The sequence below is a fragment of the Crocodylus siamensis genome, chromosome 1, assembly GCF_052110815.1.
Source record: "Crocodylus siamensis isolate JL-2025a chromosome 1, ASM5211081v1, whole genome shotgun sequence".
In the NCBI taxonomy this organism is placed as follows: domain Eukaryota; kingdom Metazoa; phylum Chordata; order Crocodylia; family Crocodylidae; genus Crocodylus; species Crocodylus siamensis.
The window spans coordinates 209,776,560-209,793,668 of NC_143395.1; the positions used below are offsets into that span (position 1 = coordinate 209,776,560).

General features: G+C 50.9%; 1 protein-coding gene across 1 annotated transcript; it reads right to left on the reverse strand.

The window, feature by feature from the left end:
* Positions 1 to 1,438: 1,438 nt before the first annotated feature.
* Positions 1,439 to 16,074, reverse strand: CNPY3 (canopy FGF signaling regulator 3). Its single transcript, XM_090054410.1, has 6 exons — positions 15,898 to 16,074; positions 6,775 to 6,898; positions 4,797 to 4,893; positions 3,660 to 3,782; positions 3,257 to 3,374; positions 1,439 to 3,018 (listed from the first exon to the last, which is right to left on the reverse strand). The coding sequence occupies exons 1-6, from the start codon at positions 16,010 to 16,012 to the stop codon at positions 2,783 to 2,785; spliced, it is 813 nt and encodes a 270-aa protein (XP_089910536.1). The 5' UTR covers positions 16,013 to 16,074; the 3' UTR covers positions 1,439 to 2,782.
* Positions 16,075 to 17,109: the final 1,035 nt, after the last annotated feature.

Sequence of the window (17,109 nt, forward strand, 5' to 3'; positions counted from 1 at the left end):
ACCAACTGGTCAGGAAATCCCAGTGTTATGGCTTTTCTATGGCTCTGATGCACTGCAGTTGGTGCCAGTGCCAGGGCCCCAGCTGGGAACCTCCGTCAGATATACTTGTTACAAGCGGAGCTTAGCTTCTAACTTAATTTGTTTCTCTCTAAGGTGGCAGAGGCTGGAGTGGCCTCACGACTGTGATGAAGACACAGTCTCCTGCCCCCTAGCAGGGCTCTTGAATGGACCCCAAGGCTTAGACATAAGGAGTCAGAGGGGTGATTGTCCAGGGCTGCCACTTGGGCAGGGGCTACTGAATTCCCCTTTACATAGGATTCGCCCATGGCAGGGCATCCCCCATGGGAGGCACCTCAACATTTTGTCCCATTTTAAAAACCTACTTATGCTTCTGAATGGATCCCGTCTCAGGCAGCATGCTAGTTGATGGAGAGGGTCTGCAGCTGGGGTCCCCACTGTACAGCTCTGATATCCCAGGCAGCTGAGGGCAGAAGGGTGCACCTCCTCCCAGTACGAGGCCTACAGATGCTTCAGAGGGAACAGCAGCTGCCAGCAAATTGACAACTGTGAAACAATCTCCTCTTACACAGATGTCAGCAACCCCACATACACCACCGGAAGCCATGACAGCTCTCCACCAGTGTCAAGGGGCTCCCTTCCCTTCTTGGTGATTTCCAGGCCCAGGCCCTTTCTGGTCTCCCAGTGGTGGGAGATAAGAATGCACAAAGCACACACTTCTCCAAGCATGAAAGCTCAGTGCAACATCCTCACGTCATTGGGTGCCCAAGGCCATCCTAGTTACAGCCCCATCAGGGGACTGGAGTATACAGGTATACATGGGGGATGCCCTGCCATGGGCAAATCCTATGTAGATAGGAATTCAGCAGGAAAAAGGGGAGAGAAAAATCAGAGGAAGGGAGAGCTCTCTGGGGAAGGGAAATTATGAGACCTGTGGCAGGTGATCATTTTCAGATCTAGTTACTAGATGACAGATGCCAAATCCAGCTTCCAGGGTAAACAAGCTGTAATTGCTGGGGCTGCCTTTGTTCACTTAGTCCCCTGCTGCCTTGGGTCATGGCAAAGCTCATTTGCCCCTGTTCCCTTGCCAGCTGCATTGCCCAATGCATTTTGGGAGTCACTCTGTAGGTCACAGCATATTCCAGAGAAGAGGGGTCCCTGGGGAAGGCAGCCTTGCTACAAGTGGTACACTCTTCAGCTAGCTAGTGCCTCTTGGGGGTGTCTATATCCCTGTGCACAGGCAGCCCCCAGCCCTCATGATGTTCAAGCTGATTTTTGAGATCTTAAGAAAACATGTCTGGGATTTCATCTGCTTTCTGTTTTTTAGAGTAAACTCCCGGTCACATTTCAAACTCTTCCCTTCCATGGTGAAGGCCAGCAACAGCCCTCATTTAACAAAAAACAAACCCGAGACTCACAATTGCACAACAGCAGGAGTGGAAGCTTTAAAGAAAACACCAGATATCATGAGACTCGTGATAATATGGCAAAAGATTGCCCTAGGAGACAGGTGAAGTCCACAGTTGCCCTCTGGCTGAAAAGCAAAGACTTGCTGCATCCTCCAGTGCCAGGAAATATTCTGCCACAGGTCTTATGGCTGGTGAGAGTAGAGAGCACTTTGGAACATGCCCATTCCTACCAAAACAGCCATCTCAATAGGCCAAAGGGTGAGTTGGTGACCTGCGACAGGGCTTGCAGGTGAGTCCAGCTGGACTGAGTCAGGCCTGATCCCACTCCCACTCCGGGTCCAACACATCTGACAGGACAGAGCTCTGATGAGTCTTTGTGCTGGCACACAAACTGGATCCTCTTGCAACAAGGGAAAGTCTTCATGGAAAGAGTTAATTTTGCTGCCAGCATCCACCTTAGCATTTTGTGGGCTGTTGCAGGCTCCCACTCCCTCAGCACTTGCTGTCCCTTTACTTAAGAGGAGGTAAAGCCCAGCAGGCAGGAAGACCTGCATAATATAAGAAAACCTCTTCCTGGGAAGTGAGGAGCTGTTGTCTGCAGTGCAGCAGGGGAGGGGTGTTGAGAGCCAGTATAAAGACTAACCCAATATGTAAGGTCACTATCGATTGCAGGTGTCTGGCAGCAGGGTGAAGGGCGCTCTCTGTAGTAGCAGGAGGGATCAAGAACTGCTACATTGCTGGGGCACCGTTCTGAATGGGATGGTGACTGCAGCTGTTCTTAAGGCAAGGCTCTCGCAGAGTAGGTAGTTCTCTACCCTGTGCCACCCTAGTAGACTCTCTAGGCCTGGCTGGTGCAAGGGAGGGCAGGGTTAGCTCTGCTTCCATGAAGTGCAAAGCATGAGCCCACCTGCAGGCTGCTCACCTGCCAAGCTGCTGGTAAGCCACCTTGGAGCAGGCAAGGGATGTGACCAAACCAACCCTCCTTTCTCCTGACTCCAGAACCATTTCAGTATGGCAAGGCTAGGCAAAGGGAGGCAGAGGGGAAAGAAAAGAGGGTAGCAGGTCTCAGCTGCTGAAGGTCTATGGAGTATGTGGGCAACTTAATATGGTCCCATGAGGAAGCTACTTCCTGCCTGCCCTCTCTTTACACCACAACTAGTATTCAGATGATGAGCTGACCAGTGGCAACATAACTTAATTGGCTGAGATCTCAGCCCATCAGGAGCAGATTGCTACCCACAGAAGAACCCATTAGATCCCTATTTAATTCACTGTTTTGTAATAGAGGGGTGGCCATCCTGCAAGATGCCTGGCTGTTGCAGTCCCTACAGTGCGGAGCCCCAGCTGTGGAAAGCCTACAGTTCATCAGCTGAGCTGTGTGAAAGAGGAGCTTTCTCCTGGATGCCCCCGTCCTTGGGGTTCCCATGGGTGTCTGGTTCCAGGTGGCGGTCTGCCCCCGTGGGCTCCTCCTTCCTGTTCCTCTTTTTCTTCTCTGCAGTTTCCTTGTTTTTGCCACCTTTCTTCTTGGTCTTCTTCTGCCCTGCATTTGCTGTGTCCCCCTTCTTGTCAGTCCACTGTTCTGTCAGACAACCTGCAGGGATGGTGTGAATGAGAGAAGGGAGCAGTGAGACCATGGGGCTCCCCCTCCCCACACTGATCCCCTAACCCCTGCTGGTTCTTTGTCCATCTCACCAACTGCCTCAACATGCCAGGCTAAGAGGCAGCACCTTCCATTCACTCTTCTCTCACACGTTACCCCAATGCTGAGGAACTCAGTCTGCCCCACTGGAAAGCCAACACTCCCTTGCATCTACCAAAGTCAAACTCACTTGTATCTTTCCCTTTCAGCACATGGTCTGCACAGAGAAACTGGGAGAGGTCTTCTTTCTGGTGATGTTTGTACCAATCTTCAATCACATCTTCATACTCCTCTACTAGCACATCACACTGGAGCAGAGAGAGAGAGCAAAGTCCAGTTCCAAGGACAATCCCAGACATGTACATGCTAAGAGAACACAGGGCCCCAGAATGGACAAGCTTTACAAAAATGGACAGTTTGTGCACTGTGGCAAACACTTTGAACAGGACACCATTCTCCAGTTTGAGGGAGCTTTCTCTGATCTCTTAGCTCAGCATCAGAAGTGCTGGGTCACGCTGAACTCCACACCTATTGGCCATTGCTGCACTCCACCCCAAACAAGCAGTGACTGGTTGCTAGCATTCACACAGTACCTGTTTCTTGAGGTCAGCTACTTCTGCAGAGGTCTCATTCCACAGCTCATAGGGAATGTCCATCACCACCTTTACCCCTTTATGTACCAGGTTGTGCAGTGTTTCAAAGGTTTCTGACATTCCCTGAAGGGAAAGAGTAACTAAGATGAAGAGCTTTTAGATGAGCAAGAAGAGGGGGTGTACAGGCTCTGTGATCAAGCAGTGTCCAGTGCTGCTGAGAGTGCCCATGAGAGTCAGGTCAGCAAGCAGTGCTACCTGCACTATCAGTAGGCTTCTAGGCCATCTGCAAGGATCTCCTCAGTGCCTAAGACCCTTGGGCTCCACAGTGTTGGTGGTTATCTATTGCCAAGCACCTGCCCTTTGCAAGGCCCAGTACTGTAGTAAAGAATGGCACAGGAAGCAGTATGTCCCCCTGGCACTTACATGCATGCCAGCAAAGTGCTCTTTTTGTGAGCACGTTTACTGCTTGAGCACACTGCTGAATCCAAACTTGGCCAGTCCCAGCTCTCAGAAACACATCCCCCTCTGCTGTGTACGCAATGCAAGAGCTGAGCCATGGCCCTCTCCAGAGGGAGATCTGTTTTCTCAGAAGCTGCATAAGCTGCCAGGAGACTACACACATGGGTCAGTGCAGATTCTGAGCTCACCTTTGATGAAGTAAAGATTTAACTGGGCTGGGAATACTCCCAGCTGTATTTTTAGGACAATTACCTGCTTGCCCCCAATCCCAATAAGAGCACAAGAACCGTTCTGCATGGGCCTCTTACACAAGCCCACTGCTAAATGGTGGTTGGGGGTGGGGGGAGGGAGGATTGCCCCTCTACTCCGAGCACCTCTGCCACAGCTCCTCCACGATGGCTTCCCACTATGCAGATGGTTGGGTGTGAAGTGCTCTTGTCTGGAGAGCCTTTGACCAAGGAGAGGGATGGAGGGAAGATTCAACTAAGGATGTGAGTGAAGGAGAGGAACAAGGCAGCCTCAGCTGGACCCAAGTCCTGTACCTGGGGAAACTTATTTCTCAGCAGAAGGCCAGGGACACAAGCTCAGATGTCCTCTGTTAATCAAGTGCTGGGAGAAGAAGTGATGTTTCTTCCATGCAAACACTAGGGAGGGGAGGGGATGAGAAATGTGGCAAACCTTTGCAAATCGATTGCTTCCACTTCTCTCTTTGTGCAAGTTGTAGTCCAGCAACCGTTTACAGATGTTCTCTGTCACTTCGATTAGCCGGACATCCCTGCACACATAAAAGGAAACCAGTGAAAAGAGCTACAGGCCTTTGGATTAGAAAAATACTAGCTGGAGGACAAAACCAGTAGGTTAGAAATCAACATACAAAATGAAAGGCTTGGGGCAGTGTCCTTCTCCCCACTGCTCACATTTCTGACATGGTACTGGGCCTGACTCCAATCTTCCTCAGCAGGGGTCCCGTTAAGGTGGGACTCTCTTCCTCCAAATGCTGCTATCACCTCCACAGCTCTGCCCACCATATTACCCCATCCCCTATACAGGTACTGCAAACGAACAGTTGTCTTTCTCAAAGCCTCCTAGGACCTGCAAAGGTTTGTCACTACCTTACGTGAGGTTCCTGGGAACAACAAAGGAGGTGCTCCACAGAGGTGCTCCCACCACAGCCTCCATTTTCTGGGTTCCTATGTCCTGCAGGCAGCACCAGTCACTTGGGACTTTCCGCAGCAGCAACAGACACTGCGTACAAGTAGTTCTATTCTTGCCTCAACATTTGGAACCACAGGAGTCAACCTGTGCATTCCCTGTCCACTTCACTGTGCTGCTTCTTGGGAAAGCACCAAGCAGAAGTGTGAAACTGCCTGCCTGAAGCCCCAGAGCGCAAATTGCCTCAGTTGCTTTGCTCAGGCTTGAATGATCATCTTTGCAACCAAAATGCTTACATTTCAAAGACATGCAGCAGTCTTATACTCTAGGTCTTTCCACTAAGTTAAGGGACCAAATATCACCCTTCTGTCTAAAGCCATTCACCTGCTCTTGCTGCTTGTAACACAGGGCAAGTGCAAAGAAAAAGTAGGTGTACTTTGTGTATGCTGAACATACTGTGTATGTAAGGCAGCATTGCTGCTCTGCTGCACTCAGTATCATCTCTTTGGATCAGCATTTTCTCACACCAGCAGTGGAGTAAAACATGTAAAGGAATTAACTGTATGGTAGTACAACTACAGAAGTGGCCAGGGGGGTGTCAGGGGCAGGCAACATTCCTGAAATTCAAGTGATTAGATTTGAATTGACTGGGTCTCTGGAAAAAACACAACATTTAGAACAAAACTACAGTACTGAATTAATTGAAGTGTCTACTCTGCCTGGAACACATGTTGCCTTGTGATCATGAAGTTATAGCTGCCTAGGTGCTATCCACTGGTTTACCCAGATGTTGCTTCCCAAAAGGCTGCAGAAAGAGATAGCTTTGGCAGTGTGAGTAGGAGCTCAAAACCAGGGTCTGGCACACCATGGATGGGGGCAGTTAATTCCGAAGCCGAGCAGTTCTCAGAGAATGCCTTGGCAAGTCTCCTTTTCTGTTTGTGTGTCAAGGGCTCCACCTTGAATCCTGAGATTTTTCTAGCCTTCCTTGTTAGCCTGAGAGCTGCAGTTGAAACCTCATGGATTCTTCAAGTCAAACTCACCATGGAGCCATGCTTCAGAATCTCAGCTCTGGTTTTAGAAAACTCTTCCTCTACAACTGTGTGGGCCTGAAAATATGAACTAAATGGAACAGAATCAGTGTCATCTGCTGCAACTGCTTCCTCCTTCACTAACAGAACCCCCTACAGTCTAACAGCTTCCACAATGGCATGACAAGTTATCAATGCAAATCTAGCATGCACTAAGATTTGCACTTCATTGTTTAGCATGCACTAAGCAATGGAGCAGCAGCATCTGACAGAGAGACCACTCCAGTCCTCTCATTGGCCACATGTCAAACACATCTTACCAGCAATAGTAACTCTGGAAAAGGGGAGGAAGCCTTTGTTGCCAAAAACAAGGGGAAGACCTCACTCCTCTGGAAGTGAGCTCTGTGAAGCAATTTAATAGCCCAAGGGAGCAGCAAGGCAACCAGTGGACAGCTGTCAGAAGCTGTTTCACTTACGATTGTGTATACTTGACTGCAGACCCTCTTCCATCCAGGAAGCCGTACTTTGTGTCAATCACTTCCTTTGTTTTCCCAGTTTCCTCAAAAGCAGATTTCAACTCTACTGCCACATACTTACATACTGGGGAAGAGAAGAGAAAACACAGGTAGATTAGTGGACCTGGATGGATTTCACTTGAGGACCAAGTGTGACCCTTTCACCAAAGGACCATGTGTGTTTAAGGCAGGATGAGGGCATTGTGTAGGCAGGTGATTGTGTTAAGCACACTGGTAATTAAATCAACTTTATGCAGTTTGGTTTCTGAGAATATATCTTCTATTTAATAGGCAAAAAACCTCCATGGAAAACCAAAGACAGAGTTCCTTTGGAGCACAAACACTGGATTAGAAATTGCTTTTACACAACTACATCCAAACACACAGCCAGCTCTTACCTCAACACAGGGAGAATCCCCCAAATTATGTACCACCACCTGTTGGATGGATATCCCATAATCCTTTGCTTCTCCCCAGGCATTCTAATATTATAAAAGCCTAAGCCTGTCTGTCTGTAATGCTTTATTCAGTCTGACTGGCTGACGAACAGCCAATCAGAGTGCGAACAAGTGTTTGAACAGGAGCTGGTAGCAGTGGAGTGCCACCATGATGGCAGGGACACAGGGGATGGAGGGGGGGAAGCTGGCCTTGCCTCCCCCCACCCTGCTCCCTGGAGCTGGTGGCAATGAAGCAGACGGAACAGGCAGGGTGAGGCCAAATGATGGAGTGGGAAGACGGGGGTGTGAGGCCACCAGAGCTGGCCTTGCCCTCCCCCCCTTACTTCTTGCAGGTGATGGTGGAAGTGGTGCAGTGGGGAGCAGGGTCAGCATGCCATGGGGAGTGCAGGTCACTGGCTCTGGCCTTGGCCTGCCCCTCCCCACTTCCATTGTTGCTACTACCTGCAGGGCCCAATGCAGGATGACGCAGCGGTGGTGGGGGGAATAGCAGGCACACCGTGACAGTGGCAAGTGTGGGGAGGGGAGGAATGGGCCTGGACTCGATGCAGGGGAGGACCAGGCCTGAGGATGGGAAGAAGCTGGGCTGCTGTGGTGGGGGAAACAGGGGGCCCAGGCTGACCCAGCAGTGGCGGGGAGGATGGGAGGAGTGAGCTTGGGGGCTGATGTGGGGGGGGAGCAGTAAGCCTGGCCCCATGTGGTAGCAGTGGAGGTAGGGAAGGAGTGGGCCTCCTCCCTCTCAGCCTGGTCCCACTCCTCCTCCCCACATCAGCCCCAAGCCCAGTCCTCCCACCCCCCTGCTTCCCCTCCCACCACTCCGCTGCAGTGGCCTGGCTGCTCTCCACTTTTGGGCCCAGTCTTCACTCACATTTGGCCCATGCCTGCTCCTCCCTTCCCCACTGCCGCTGGGGTGTGTGTGGGGGGGGTGTCTGTGCACCAGGCTCCATCCCCACCCGCTCCCCACCCCCCTTCCCCCTCATTCTTGACAGGCAATTGGCTAGTTGTGAGATAAATGTCATGATGTACCACTATGCACAGCAAAAGGTAGCTAAAGTCTGCACTCTACCCACGTAGCCTGCCTCTAAGAAACAGACATGCAACAACAAAAGTAGAGAACACATGAGAACACTGGCCTATGAATAAAGAGCATGGCATACATCAACCTGGCCTGAGCCAGTAAAGAAGGAGAAGGTGACCAATATTTAACCTGTAGTTGTAAGACTGGCTGTAAGTGGTGAATACATGGTTAGGATGGCACGGTAAACTACATGTGCACAAAATAAGTACATTTCTTAAGATTTGGAATGTGGGGAAAAGTAAAAGCATTAACTGTTGTAATCTTCCAAAGACAGTTTAACTGCATTTTTCATAGCAACATGCCAACATTGACAGGATATTACTGCAAATTAACAGCGTCATAAGTGAAGAACCTATCAGATATGTATACCCTGAAATCTGGGGAGGGGGGAAGGGAAAGGGGGAGGGGTTGGATGTATTCAAGTCAGCCGGCCCGGATGATCTCCACCCTAGAGTTCTAAAGGAACTGGCCGAGGTCATTGCAAGTCCCCCGGCACAACTTTACGAGCACTCATGGTGCTCTGGTGAGCTACCGGAGGACTGGAACAGGGCCAACGTGGTCCCCATCTTCAAAAAAGGCAGGAAGGAAGACCCGGGAAACTATAGGCCGGTTAGTCTCACCTCGATCCTAGGCAAACTGTTCGAAAAAATTATGCTGGCACACATCCAGGAGGGGCCAGCAGGGGACTGCATGCTTAGGGGCAACCAACATGGGTTCATCAGTGGCAGGTCCTGTCAGACCAACCTGGTGGCCTTTTACGATCAGATCACCAGATCATTAGATGCAGGGGTAGCAGTGGATATAGTCTTCCTGGACTTCCGGGAGGCTTTTGACACTGTCTCTCACCCCGTTTTCATTAAGAAACTGGGGGGCTGTGGTGTAGACACCCACACAGTCAAATGGGTCGTCAACTGGCTGGAGGGCCGCACCCAGAGGGTGGTAGTAGATGGGTCCTTCTCAACCTGGAAGGACGTGGGCAGTGGGGTTCCGCAGGGCTCGGTCCTTGGGCCCGCACTGTTCAACATCTTCATCAGCGATTTGGACGAGGGGGTAAAAAGCACCCTGTTCAAATCTGCTGATGACACTAAGATGTGGGGGGACGTGGGCACGCTAGAAGGGAGGAATAGGCTGCAATCGGACCTAGACAGGTTACAGGGGTGGGCGGATGAGAATAGGATGGGTTTCAACACCAACAAGTGCAAGGTGATACACCTGGGGAGGAAGAACCAGCACCATACCTACAGGCTGGGAACTCCCTTCTTGTCAGTGCAGAGGCAGAAAAGGATCTTGGAGTCATTACTGATGCCAAGTTGAACATGGGGCGGCAGTGTGGGGAGGCAGTTAGGAAGGCCAACCGCACCCTGACATGCATCCACAGATGCATCTTGAGCAGGTCCAAGGAGGTAATCCTTCCCCTCTGTGCGGCATTGGTCAGGCCACAGCTGGAGTATTGCGTCCAGTTCTGGGTGCCGCACTTCAAGAGGGATGTCGACGGCATCGAGAGGGTCCAGAGGAGGGCCACTCGTATGATCAGGGGACAACAGGGCAGGCCCTATGAGGACAGGCTGCGGGACCTGAACCTGTTCAGCCTCCAAAAGAGAAGGCTGAGGGGGGATCTTGTGGCCTGTTATAAACTAGTCAGGGGGGATCAGCAGGCATTGGGGAAGTCACTGTTTCCCCGAGCACCGCCAGGAGTGACCAGGAATAACGGTCATAAGCTGGCAGAGGGTAGGTTTAGGTTAGATATCAGAAGGCGCTACTTCACAGTCAGGGGGGCTAGGGTCTGGAACCAGCTTCCAAGAGAAGTGGTGCAGGCTCCTACCCTGGGGGTGTTTAAGAGGAGGTTAGATGAACATCTTGCTGGGGTCATTTGACCCCAGTACTCTTTCCTGCTATGGCAGGGGGTCGGACTAGATGATCTGCTCAGGTCCCTTCCGACCCTACAAACTAGGAAACTATGAAACACACACAGCATTTGCGTATGCAACACTAGTGGTATACAGGGTACATCTGACCACCAGCAAGCTTCCAGCTGGAGTGGAGCTAAACTACTGAACTGTTTAACTTCAGCCAACTCTGAGCCAAAACCAAGACCACCCTGACCTCAATCACTGAGGTCCAGTATGCTGATGATGCTGTAGTGAGGTGTGTGCTTACTCAGAAGCAAACCTTCAGGCAATCATTGATGTCTTTACTAAGGCCTACAAGAAAACGGGACTGACACTTAACTTTAAGATGACTAAGGTCCTTCACCAACAAGTTCCTAATGAACAGTGCCCAGCTCGGGTAATCCAGATATATGGTGACACTCTGGAGAATGCTGATTTCCTGTACCTCAGAAGCCATCGCTCCCAGAAGGCTGACACGACAAAGAAATCCAACGTCACCTCACAGTGCAAGTGCAGCCTTTGGACATCTGAAGAAATGGGTGTTTGAAGACTGAGACATCAGATCTGAGACCAAGCTCATGGTTTATATCAAGCAGTCGTGATCTCCACTTGCTGAACAGAGCTGAGACAAGGACAATGTACAGGAGACGTCTAAAGTTGTTGAAGTACCATCAACACTGCCTGCAGAAGTTCCTCTGAATCCAGTGGGAAGAGAGATGCACCAACATGAGTGTCCTACTGTAAGCAAACACCATGAGTACTGAAGTGATGATCAATCAATATCAACTTTGTTGGGCTGGCCATATCATCCAGATGTCCGACTTCAGACTCTTGAAGCAAGTTTTATTCTCCCTGCTCAGCTAAGGTGTATGCTCAAGAGGAGGGCAGAGAAAGTACTTCAGGGACACCCTCAAGGCCAACTTAAGAAAATGGAACATTGATGTCAACTTGTGGGAGACTATCATCCAGGAGTGCCCCAAATGGAGGAAGAGTCTGCCTCAGGGATCTTGGTACTTTGCAACCTCATGACAACAACAGGTGGAAAAGTGAGAATGGCAGAAACAATGCATCACAGAGCAAATCAAGAATCCAGCGCCACCCAGCCCACACAGAAACACACGTCCGAGCTGCAGCGGTGTCTGTCAATTCCGGATAGGCCTCATCAGCCATCTTTGGACATGCATATAAAACAATCACGGAAGACAATCACTCTCAACTGCGAGGGATTGTTGAAGACAGGATGCATGATGGGCAGCCTTCAGAACTGAGAGTGGGGAAAAGGCGACTGCTATCCAGACTGTTGCCTGCTCCAAGGACTTCCAGAGTATTTCTGAGCAGATATGGGACAGGCCTTATTCACTGGAAGACAGGAGAGAAATACGATCCAATACATTATTTATCTTTGGAACTCTAAGTAAGGTTTGCATTCAAATCCACGGTGCCTGCTAACTACCCTGTAAGCTGCTGTAAAATGTAATATTCCTGTAATTCCTAGAACAGAAACACAAGAATTTTTCAGATTTACACCTACAAGACACCAAGAAGTCAGCTGCCAAGAGTCCCAGGATTCCTTTCCTCCCATTCCACAAACTCTCTCTTCTAGAAATGGCATTGCACACTTGCCAGCTATAGCAACCCCCACATGGATGAGTTGCATCTCCAGTGCACAGATGCTGATAAGTGGAAACACTCAACAGAAGTGTTTTTGGTACCCCACTGTTGGGTACATACCACATCAGAATCCCTCTACTGCACTAGTTCTGTCACAATTGCATGCTAATCTTATATTGTGGGGCAGCAACAGCTCATGAAAACAGGTACTAGTTGTTACATGGTAGTTTACTTGGCATCTTAGGGAACTTAAAAGCCAGATGACTAAAGCTTGCTTTAAGACCAGGTAACCAAGCAGCTTGAACCGCAAACTTTGACAATAGACTGTCTAATATGGAACTTCTGCAAAAAGAAAGGATGAAGGTTTTGATGCAGGTTTGGAGGCACAGAGATTTGTCCATCATTTGAGGAGTTCAACAGATTGCTTTCTCCTAAATGACAACTGCTGGGGCACAGTCAGGATGGCCTTGTGCATCTACATGAGGGAAGAACAAATGGGATTTTGGCTAAAGGATCCTGGTTTTGGGAACCCATCAGTCATGAATGTATAAGCAGAACAGTGCCTCAAACAGGCATAGATGACCTGTCAGGGGGAGCAGGGAGGGGCACAGGTCATGCTGCCTGCCACCCCACCTCCTCTCCAGGGTACAGCCATTGCCTAAGGGGAGCAGCAGAGGCAGCTGGGCCATGCTGGCAGGGTAGAGCTGCGGCCTGGTGCACAAGTGGCTGGTGGCAGGAAAAGGCAAGGGAAGTGCGGCCCCTCTCATCCATTACTCCTCATGCTGCTGGCACCATGGCTGGCATGGGGATTCTAGCAGCAATGAGTCTCACTGCCCTGCCAGGCCCTCCTGCAAAGAGTCCTTCCTACTGGGCCATGGAGGCGGCTCCTGCCTGTGCTGGTCCAGCCAGGTTGCAGCCCCGTGGCAGCTGTGGGTTCACACATCTGGGGTGCACATGCCCCCCCCCCCCATATTGAGGGCCTGTGGTTGGGAGTGAGGGGCACCAGCAGGACCACAGGGCTGTTTTCTACTTAGACTATTTACTAGGTTGAGACTGGGCATTGATGTTTACAAATGGGTCCTGGCACAAAAAAGGTTGAGAACTGCCGGTTTAGACTTGGAGGTTGCCTGCCGCTTTGTCAGGCACATTTAGCCCTGGGATGCCTGAGAGGTTCTTGGGGTATGATTCCACCTCTAGCCTACTGTGGCCTGCCTTGGGACTTTCACATGGCTCTGGTGACTTGGCTTGCTATATGCTCAGCACTAATTCCTCCAGGCTTGGAGCAGTCTCTGCAAAAGATAATGTTCCTCTCCTGTATGATGAAACAGCAAAGAAAATACCTGCTTTGGGAGATGAATGGAAATTCTACTAGATATGCCTTACTGTTAGCAAGAAGGGTAGTGCCTGGAGAGGGGGTGGGAGCAGGGAAATAAAAAGAGTATAAGTGCCAGAGCAGAGCAACATATTCATGAAATATGGAGATGGCAGGGCTGTCCTCCAGTGTCAGGGCTTGACTGAAGCACTTCTTTTTACCTCCAAAAGGTGCTGAAAGTGTGATGCACTATTAATGCCAATTTTTAGCAACAGTATTTATGCAGGAGTATCAGAGTTTGTAGCTTTTCATTCATGAGATTATTCAGAATGGTTTTTAACTGTTTTTAAATTTTTGGGGAGGCATGGCTCTGCCAGAGAAACCAAAACTACTTATGTGAAAATTACTTACAGAGCTAGAGAAAAAATAAAGGAAAATGTCTTTTCTGGGTTGACAAATTTGACAATGCTGATCCAGTTTCCCACTGCAACCATGCCAGAGGGTTTAGTGCTCAAGCAAGCACTGTAAACAAACATCTTTTTGACTACACAGACTACTGCCAATAAAAAAAATGATAGTTGACCACATTTAGATGTGTAGTATGAGCTAATGCAAACGCAAGTGTGTTTACCGTGCTCTTCCTACTTGAAGTTTGAATATCCTTGGTGGCAGCAGGCTGGCTACTGAAGACTTTTGTAGAGAAGTGAGTCTGTAGGTTTGCTGCATGGGTACCTAGCTTAGCCTTTGGGAGACAGATTGTTGGGGACTTTTCCATGCAAGGACACCTCTAATCCATGAGCTCAAATTTACCTAGTTCCTTCCTGACATCGGTCGCAAAGCATGGCTCAATTTTGGCATCTTCCGCCATGACCCAGCCCAGCTCCTTGCAGTATGAGGCAGCTCATCCAGGGCCCAGCCAGAATCCAGGGCCCAGCTCATCCAGGGCCTCATCCAGGACCCATCCCGTATGCTTGTAGACCTGCTTTAAGTCCTTCACCTCTGCATGGTACTACACAAAATCCTAGTGGTCCCTATACTGCCATATACCTCTCGGTTGCAGGTGTTTTGGGGGAGTTTAAGTTGCAACTTCGCTTCAGCCATAGTTTTAGAAGATCTAGGATCTCAGCATGGCTCCAACTGCAGGCACAATGAGAAAGCAACTGAAAGGCTAGTGGGTAACACTCACTTGAACAGAAAGCAGGACCTGTCAAAGTGCTGTTCCATGGCACATCTGAGTGCAAAGAGGATGCCACAGGCCAGCATTTAAATAGGGAGCCAACATCCAGTTGCCATGATCCCAGGGCAGCAGAAACCATACAAGTAAACAGAACTGCCAGGAAAAGGGAGGATGTAAAAGCATCATGGGGCTGTGTTTTGCAGACCAGCACAATACATCAGGATGGGCAGATGTATGCAGAACTCCTGCTCCAGAATTGTGACCCCAAATAAAGTTCTACTGATACAGGGGAGGGGCTTTCACATTTGCGTCAGTTCAAAGGGTTGTCGTATATGAGAAGTCACTGAATTCTTGTGCAACTGCTCATCAGTCAACACAGACTCTTGAGAGCTCAGGGTCTGCTTTAGCACCCATAGCAAGCAGTTCACCTACCTTTATATCACTGAGCCTCATGTTTGGACTTTCTCCTCTCCTGATGCCCCTTCTCTGATCAACCAAGTCCCTTATCCCCATGTTCCCCATCCTTGTCAGGCTCAGTCATTTTTTTCAGGCACCAGGTTTTCCAGACATCAATTTCTCCCCCTGGCTCCTCTCTTAGTTCCTACTGTCAGACAGCATCAGACAGGCTCACTGGAGCCAGCAGTAGCAGTTCCCTTTTTTTACTCTGCCCTCCCCCCACACTGCACCACAAGAAGTGCAGCTGGTGCAGCACAGGGATAGGCACTAGGGGAAGGAAGAGGGCCAGAAGGCCCAAGATGAAGGAGATCAGTGCTCTCCAGACACATGCTCCTGGGTGCAGGGGGAAAAGGGGCAAGGCTGGATCTCAATCCCCAGCTGCCCCTCTAAATCAGGGGTTCTCAAGCTTTTTTAGACCCAAGGTGTTACCCCAAATCAGGGAACCAGTGAGTTGTTGAGAGAAAGAATCCTTGAGATGCAGAAATTTCCCATCCACTAACGTTTATTCACAGCACAGCACACACTCTTATCCTAGTTACCATGCAAGCAAGGTCTTACTCCCTGTCCTGTTGGTCAGACAGCTCAGGGTCTGGCCAGGGCATTCAAAGGTGTAGCCCAATAATTCAGTTCTCCAGCAGTCCAACTCCAAGCTATTTCATACCTTTTGGTTTCCTGCATATTCATGACTTTTACTTCTGCTCTTACTACTTGCAGACTATTGATAGCATCGACTTCTTACTACTGGGTCTTCTCCCAAAAGTCTTACCTACATGAACACACCTGTTCCATAGCGGACCACGCCCACAGGCCTTCCTTAGGCACGGCCTCCCTGTCCACTCATCCCCGCACTGGCACCACCGGTGTCGGTGCTTTGCTGTGATCCGCAGGGGCTTGCTCCCCCGCAGGGGCTCGCACCCCTGCAGCCTTGCCTAGAGCCCCCAGGAGGTTGCCCCCGCCCCTCGCACAGCAGCGCCAGGGGCCCCTCTGCTGCCCGCAGCTCAGGCTGGGGCCCCGTAAAGCCTCCGGGTCCGGCTTGTGGTCCGGAATCGCGTCCCCGCCTGTTTCGGCCCCCGGGCGAAAGCCCGGCCCCTGCTCCCCGCGCTCACCCTCGCATTTGCTGGGCAGCCGGACCCAGTCGGTGTCGTCGGCGGCCGCGCGGCCCCCCAGGGCCCGGCTCAGCGCCAGCAGCAGCGCAAGAACAGGTGCGACCAGCGCAGCCATGGCAGCAGGAGGATGCTAAAAGCAGGCGCCCCGCTCCTCTCGCTTCACTTCCGGGCACGTACTTCCGGCACTCGCCCCACCCTCATCGCCAGCGGAACTGTAGCAACGCACAGCCGCGCCCAAACCAAGCGGCGCGCGTGGCCGGGGGAGCCCGCCGCGGCGGCCCAGCTGGCCAATGGGCGCGCCTCTCACGTGCGGGTGTTTTGACTCTTCCGCACTGCCGTAGGCTGCGGCGCGCCACGACCCTTCTTGGCCACGTGGCAGGAGCGGCCGCGGGTGCCGCTCCGGCTTTCTCTCGCCAGCTGTCTGGTCCCTGCCCAAAGCAACCGCCGGGCAGGAGGGTGCGGAGACCCATCCCCACGTGTTAGCCTGAGGCTGGGAAACCTCGGGGTGGGTCTCGCTGCGGCCGGCTCCGCTTTCATTGGAGAAAACGGGATTAGGAGCCTGCTAGTGCTGGGCCGTGCTCTCCCACTGCCCATGGAGCCCTTCAGTAGAGACCTAAGCGGTGGGACTTAGGTCCTGGGTCGTGAGACCTGCCCTGGGCCAAGTGATCGAAGCAGAAACTCCCCGGAGCGGGTGAGCCTCCAAGGCCCAGGCGATTGGTTAACAGAGGGCTTAGGACTTGCCCATCTTACCCCTGCCCCCGTTACTTGGCTTATTAACGGTTTTCCCATGTTAAGCAGTTAATAGAAGCAAAGATGTCTTCTGTTGAATTCTCTCTCCCTACCCCGGGGGCGGGCAGTTATTTTGGGCAGAGGGCCGCTTACTGAGTTTTGGCAAGCCATTGAGGGCAGCACAATTGGCAGCCAGGGGCAGATAAATATTAATTTTCTAAATTTTTTAGGTACCCCACAGGCTGGATAGAATGGCCTGGTGGGCCACATTTTGTCCACTCCTGCCCTACCCTATTGTCTGAAGTGAATTCATTACAGAAGCAGCAGCATCCTTTCTTACCTCATCTCTGTAGGTTTGTATATACCAAAAGGCTTTTTTAGATGAAAAATCTTAGCAGAGTCTGGGGCAGGGGTGGATGTTATCTAGGCAGGCTCTGAGGGTACAGGGAAGCCCTGGGTGACATTCAGTGCAGTTATTTTGCA